Source organism: Penaeus chinensis, chromosome 36 (genome assembly GCF_019202785.1).
Source record: "Penaeus chinensis breed Huanghai No. 1 chromosome 36, ASM1920278v2, whole genome shotgun sequence".
Lineage (NCBI taxonomy): Eukaryota > Metazoa > Arthropoda > Malacostraca > Decapoda > Penaeidae > Penaeus > Penaeus chinensis.
Window position 1 is genome coordinate 2,829,527 of NC_061854.1, and position 7,500 is coordinate 2,837,026.

The 7,500-nt window shown below is 32.4% G+C and overlaps 1 protein-coding gene across 1 annotated transcript; it reads right to left on the reverse strand.

Annotated features, from left to right (window-relative positions):
* Positions 1-912: 912 nt before the first annotated feature.
* LOC125044551 lies at positions 913-7,185 on the reverse strand. Its single transcript, XM_047641247.1, has 2 exons — positions 7,047-7,185; positions 913-1,723 (listed from the first exon to the last, which is right to left on the reverse strand). Exons 1-2 carry the CDS (start codon positions 7,075-7,077, stop codon positions 1,200-1,202), a joined length of 555 nt encoding a protein of 184 aa, XP_047497203.1. The 5' UTR covers positions 7,078-7,185; the 3' UTR covers positions 913-1,199.
* Positions 7,186-7,500: the final 315 nt, after the last annotated feature.

Here is a 7,500-nt window from a genome sequence, read left to right on the forward strand (position 1 = left end):
AGAGAGAGAGAGAGAGAGAGAGAGAGAGAGAGAGAGAGAGAGAGAGAGAGAGAGAGAGAGAGAGAAAGAGAGAGGAGAGAAGAGAGAAGAGAGAAGAGAGAGAAGAGAGAGGAGGAGAGAGAGAAGAGAGAGAGAGAGAGAGAGGAGAGGGAAGAGAAGAGGAAGGGGGAAAGAGAGAGGAGAGAGAGAGAGAGAGAAAAGGAGAGAGAAGGAGAGAGAGAGAGAGAGGAGAGAGAGAGAGAGAGAAAGGGGAGAGAAAAAGGAAAAAGAGATAGAAGAAAGAGAGAGGAGAGGGAGAGAGGATTAAAAATGAGAGAGAGAGAGAGGAGAGAGAGAAGAAAAAGAAAGGAAAGGAGAGAAGCGAGAGAGGAGAGAGAGAGATAGAAAAGAAAAGAGAGGAGAGAGGAGGAGAGAGAGAGAGAGAAAGAGAGAGAGGGAGAGAGGAGAGAGAGAGGAGAGAGAAGAGGAGAGAGAGAGAGGAGAGAAAAGAGAGAGAGAGAGAGAAAAAAAAGAGAGAGAGAGAGAGGGGGAAAAGGGGAAAGAGAAAGAGAAGGAGAGGGAAAAGAGAAAGGAAAAGGGGGGAGAGAGAAAAGAGAGAGAGAAGAGAGGAGGGAGGAGGGAGGGGGGAGAGAAAGAGAAAGAGGGAAAGAGAGAAAAAAGAGAGAGAAGAGAGGGGGAGAAGAGAGAAAAGAAGAGAGAGAAAAAAGAGAGAGAGAAGAGAAAAGAAGAGAGAAGGGGGAGAAGAAGAAAAAAAAAAGGAAAAAACCAGAAAAGTGAGGGAGGAAAATTTTCCTCCCTTTTCTATTTTGGGACCGGTTTTCCCAAATTTAGAAGGAGTGAGGTTTTCCCTCCTTATCTGGGCCCTGAGTGGTGGGTGCCCGGAGTAGGTTGGGCCCGGGATTACCCGCCCGTGATCATGGTGCCCGTGGGTATGGTGATCATGGTGCCCGTGGTTGTGGTGATTGTGGTGAAAAAGGTTGCGAAGGAGGGAGTCGGCCTCGATGTGGAAGAGAGAACGCCAGAAATGGTAAGGACTGAAAGGGGGGCCGTGATTGTGGTGACTCGAGTGAGACCAGGGATGGTGGTGACTGTCGTGTTGGGAAGGACCCTGTTTGTAATGGTGAGGTGAATCATACTTGTGGTGACTGAGGGGTTCATGAGTGTGATAATCGTGGTGAGGAGAGTGATATGAGGGTTCGTCAAACCCATGTTGTCTGCGGTGAGACCCCGAATAGCCGTGTCTGTCTGGCAATAAGTAAACATGAGGATTGTGTTTTCCTAAGACCCTGTGCGAACCGTGGGCATCTGAGCCTTTTCCTCCCAGCAGCAAGAGAGAAGTGAGTTTGCCCTGGCCTGTGGCACTGTGCTGGGGAACTCCTGCTGGGGTAGCTGAAGGAATCCTGTCGGTAGGAGGATGTAACTGCCCATGGGACGAATTGTGACTCCGACCCGGGTGCCACGGAGGAGAAACTGTGATTTCGCTGCCCATAAACAGGCGCAGAAGAAGAAGAACTGCCAAGGTGCCCATGGCCGGGAAGCCCATGATTCGGATGCCCATGGTCAGAAGAAGAACCGTAATTTAAACGGCCGTGGTCTCCTTCCCCACGCCAAGGAGGACCTCGGAGGCCAGGAGAATGGCTGTGACTTCGATGCTCATACCCAGGGACCGAATCTTGACTTCGACGCCAAGGGAGAGGATCGGCTGCCGCCTCAAGGCAGATGGCTGAGGAAAAAATGGGTTGTCAGTGTTGCAGATATCACGAGGTAGAAAAGGGAAAGGGGGAAGAAATAGTTGGAAGAGAGAAAATAAGGAGAAAGAGAAGAATCACGAGGTAGAAATGGAAAGGGGAAGAAATAGAGGGAAGAGAGAAAATAAGGAGAAAGAGAAGAATCACGAGGTAGAACGGGAAAGGGGGAAGAAATAGTTGGAAGAGAGAAAATAAGGAGAAAGAGAAGAATCACGAGGTAGAAAGGGAACGGGGAAGAAATAGAGGGAAGAGAGAGAGAAAGGAGAAAGAGAAGAATCACGAGGTAGAAAAGGGAACGAGGCAGAAGTAGAGGGAAGAGGGAGAGAAAGGAGAAATGGAGAAGAATCAAGAGGTAGAAAGGGAACGGGGAAGAAATAGAGGGAAGAGAGAGAGAAAAGAGAAATGGAGAAGAATCACACAAAAGAAAGGGAGAGGAAACTGGGAAAAGAGAAAGAAAATTGAAGTAACAGAAAAAACAAGAAATAGCAAAGAATCATAAAATACAAGAGAAGAAATGAACCAAAGAGAAATAAAGAAGACTCAGAAAAAAGGAGGGAAGAAATAAACAAGAGACAAAATAAAGAGAAATAAGGAAACAAAAAAAAAAAAAAAAAAAAAAAAAAAAATGCACTTAAGATAAAATATAAGAAACAACCTCAATAAGAAACAACAAAATAAAATTAACGAAACACTGCATAAAGAACAAAGAAGAATAAGAAGAATATTCTGTTTTATCGCAAGTAACTGGAAAACAAATGACACACGACGCCTTAAAATGCGCGCCCTTCACGTCAATCGATAACAATAACTTATAAGATAGGGTCAATGATAACAGTATTGATTAGATAATTGATGACACTGGCATGCACACAGACTCAGGGAAATAAACATGCGTGTCCGTTTACGAGCACACAAACACATACACATTCATTTTTTTTTCTCTCTCTCTAGCTGTCTCCCCTTCTCTCCACCCCCCCCCCCCCCTTCTCTCTCTTTCTCTCTCTCTCTCTCTCTCTCTCTCTCTCTCTCTCTCTCTGTGTCTCTGTCTCCTTCTCTCTCTCTCTCTCTCTCTCTCTGTGTCCCCTTCTCTCTCTATCTCTCTGTCTCCTTCTCTCTCTCTCTCTCTCTCTATCTCCTTTTCTCTCTATCTCTGTCTCCTTCTCTCTTTCTCTGTGTCTCCTTCTCTCTCTCTCTCTCTCTCTCTCCGTTTCCTTCTCTCTCTCTCTCTCTGTCTCCTTCTCTCTCTCTCTCTCTCTCTCTCTGTCTCCTTCTCTCTCTCTCTCTCTCTCTCTCTGTCTCTATCTCTCTCTCACCCTTCCTGTACTTCTGCAAATTCTAAAATCCTAATATTAATGACACCAATGTCAACCTAAAATGTATCTAGCCGTGTGTCTTTCTGTCCGTCTCTTTCTTACTCCCCCCCCCCCCCCTTCTCTCTCTCTCTCTCTCTCTCTCTCTCTCTCGTATACACAATCTTATACACAAACTTCCGAGCACCCGTGATGTAACCTTGATTTCTTGGTCGCTGAGCCAAATTTTCCTTATTGTCTGTCAAGTGTTTTTGTTATGCCTTATCTCCCTTGACATCCGGTATATAATTATGATTCATAATATGTAAAAAAAAAAAAAAAAAAAAAAAAAAAATCGAAATTTACTGAAGAAAAATGCATTTCTTGTTGCTAATAGGCTTTATTTGCAATTATTTCAAGTCGTGTGAGCGGAGCATCGTCGCTGCCGGGCGTACGAAAACCCATCGAGTTAAAGTGACGTACCGCTTGAACAAAACCGTCACACACAGAGCGTTTTTACGTGTACAAGTAATAGTATAATTACCATGGTAATTAAGTTTTAAATAGCTTGCACCCAATGCCACATCACATGCTAGAATTATGGGTTGTAACTTAATTGTCCAAAAAAAAAAAAAAAAAAATATATATATTTTACTGCCTTTGCAAAAGTTACTTGATTGGCTTCCACATTCCTACCATGCTGTATCATTATATTTTACATTATATTATCCACATAGTTGTGATGTTAGCCTTTATAATTGGTAAAATATAATCCAATAATGATGGTAACAATGGCAATTATGATAATGATTATAATAAAATAATACAAATTGTGCTGATCTATTATTTACATTTTTCATTCTTATATAGTTATACCGATAACAATAATAGTGATGATAATGATAATGATAAATGTTATCATTATTATGATTAATATTATTTTGTTATCATTATCATTATTATTATCATTGTTATTAGAATTGTTAGCATTATCATTCTTACCATATATTATCAAAAGCATTATATGGAAAACAAAAGAAATATTAATATTTTAGCATTTGTGAAGCTTTATTCGAAGGACCACTTGCTGCCTGTCATAATGTACGCAAATTCGAATGCATTGCTCTGGCTGTGACTTTAACTTCGACAGTATTTATTCATCTATCTATTTAATGATAATAATGATAGAAATAAGAATGATTACAGTGATCATAACAATTATAACAATTAGAATAGTAACAATTATAATAATTATAATGATACTAATCATCATCAGTATTATCCAAATGCTAATTATAATAATGATAATAATAACAACAATACAACAACTACTACTTCTACTACTACTAATAATAATTAAAAAAAAAAAAAATAATAATAATAATGATAACACTGATAAAAATAACAATGATAATAACAGCAATTATAATAATAACAATGGCAATAATAGTAAGAATAACAATGGTAATAATAATGATAATAATAATGATAATAAAAACAACAACAACAATAAATTCCATACACAATAGTAATGATGATGAAAATAATAATAATAATAATAATGATAATGAAAATGATAATAATAATAATAGTAATAATAATAATAACAATAATAATAATAATGTTAATAATAATATTAATTATAGATAATGGTAATAACAGTAATCATAATGTTGATTATGATAATGGTATTTGAAATAATAATAATGATAATAATAATAATAATAATAATAATAATGATGACAATAATGATAATGGTAATGATAATACCAACAATAATAACGATAATAATAATTATTATAATAACAATAATAATAATAATGATAATAATAATAATAAAAATAATAATAGCAATAATAATGATAATGATGATAATAATAATAATGATAAAAATTGCAAATCCGTCCGTGTGTTCATGCGTGTGTGTGCATTCAAACATGCATGCATCATGTGTGTGTACATGTGTGTGTGTGTGTGCATCATACACACACAAGCAAGCAAGCGCGCACATGCGGTCATAATAATGATGATGATGATGATAATGATTGTGATAATAATAATAATAATAATGATAATAATGATAATTATTATTATAATGATAGCAATAATGACAATAATAATGATAATAATAATGAACAATGAAATCGGTAATAATAATGATACTAATATTAATAAAATAATAATGATAATACTAACAATAGTAATAATAATATTGATGACGATGATAATGATAATGACAATGATAATGATAATTATAATACTAATAATGACAATGATAATGCCAATAATAATGACAATAATCATAATAATGACGATGATAATGATAATGACATTAATATTGATGATGATGATAATAATAATGATAATTTGGATAATAATAATAATAATAATAATAAAATAATAATAATGATAATAGTAATAATAATAGTAATAATAATAATAATGATAATGATAATAATAATGATGCTAATAATAATAACAATAATAAGATAATAATAATAACAACAATGATAATAACAATAATAATAATAATAATAATAATAAAACAATAATAATAATGACAATAATAATGTAATACTGATAATGATGATAAAGATAACAAAAAAATAATACTGATAGACAGGAATAATAGAATAATTATAATAACAATCATTATAAGAATGATAATGATATAGATATGAACTAAGATAACAGCAAAAATAATAATGATATTAATAATAACGATGAAGATTATGATAATGATAAAGAAAATGATAATGATGATATTAATGAAAGTTGAAATAATTCAGTGATGCTGGTAATTAGGATAGCAATGATATCAATAATGATAATTTTGATGAAAGTAATAATAATAATGATGATAATAACAATAATAATAGAAATAATAACTGATGATAATAATAATAATGACAATAATGATAGTAAGGATAATTATGGTAACAAAAATAATAACAATAATGATAAAAATAACTATAATAATAATAATAATAATAATAATAATGATAATAATACTGATAATAATAATAAAAGTAATAATAACAACAATAATAGTAATGATAATGACAATAGAAATAACGATGATAATAATAGCAATAATAATGAGAATAGTAATAAGGATAATAATAATAGTAATAATTATGATAATAATAGTACCAATAACAATGATGATGATGATAACAATGATAATAATAATAATAATAATAATAATAATAATAATAATAATAATAATGATAATAATAATAATGATAATAATAAAAAAAAATAATAATAATGATAATAGCGATGATGATGATGATAACAATGATAATTATAATAATAATAATAATAATGATAATGATAATAATAAAACAAAAATAATAATTATGATAATAACGATGATGATGATGATGATAATAATAATAATAATAATAATAATAATAATAATAATAATAATAATAATAATAATAATAATAATAATATTAATGATAATAATATTAACAATAATAACAATGATAACAATGATAATAATAATAATACCAATAATGATAATAAGGATAATAATGAGAACAATAATAACAATGATAATAATAGCACCACTAATGATGAAGATGGTAAAAATGATAATAATAATAATAACAATAAAAATAATAATAATAATAATAATGATAATAATAATAGTAACAACAATAAATAATGATAATGATAATAATAATAATAGAAATAATAATATTAATAATGATCATAATAATGATGATAATGATGACAGTAATAATAATAGTAATAATGATAATAATAATAATAATAATAACAACAATAACAAATAAAAATGATAATTCAAATCACAAAATCGTTCTGTTAAATTATTTCAGATATATATATCTAGTGCACACTAAATCAAATGTCAGATGTATATATATGATGACGATTAAATCTCAGTGTGGATATTTTGTGCAGTAATCTTTTGTTACTTCTGTCTGAAAACAACAATAATTTCAGCACGAAGGTATCTTAGAGAAACATTAGAACTTACCCGCCAATATTACAGGCACTAGTACCCTCATGGCAGTACCTTGGTATAAGTATTGCCTCTTATAAGAACTAATAGCGAAGTGCAATGGTTAACAGCTTAGTTTCCAGCGCCTGAACACGACGAGAACACAGGAGTGACTGGGTTATCGCGTGGAAGTCGGAGAACTTTAATGAACCATTAATAAAAAAATGATTAAGAAGTAGATAAAAAATACTGTTCAGTGTTCAAGGAGGTTGTGCGTTTCGAGCTCCACACTTCATAGTAGATAAGATTTTGGATCAAGGAGCTGAATCTTTTATTTTTCTTTTTCTTATGTGTTTTAGTAATATTTGTTTTAGGGAAAATTGTGATAAGGGTTATTCGGATGTGTATCGGGTTGGAGATAAAATTTAAAAGAACTTAAGTAAAGCCCTTTACCTGATAGCAGGCCCTCCCTTTATATAATACTTCTGAA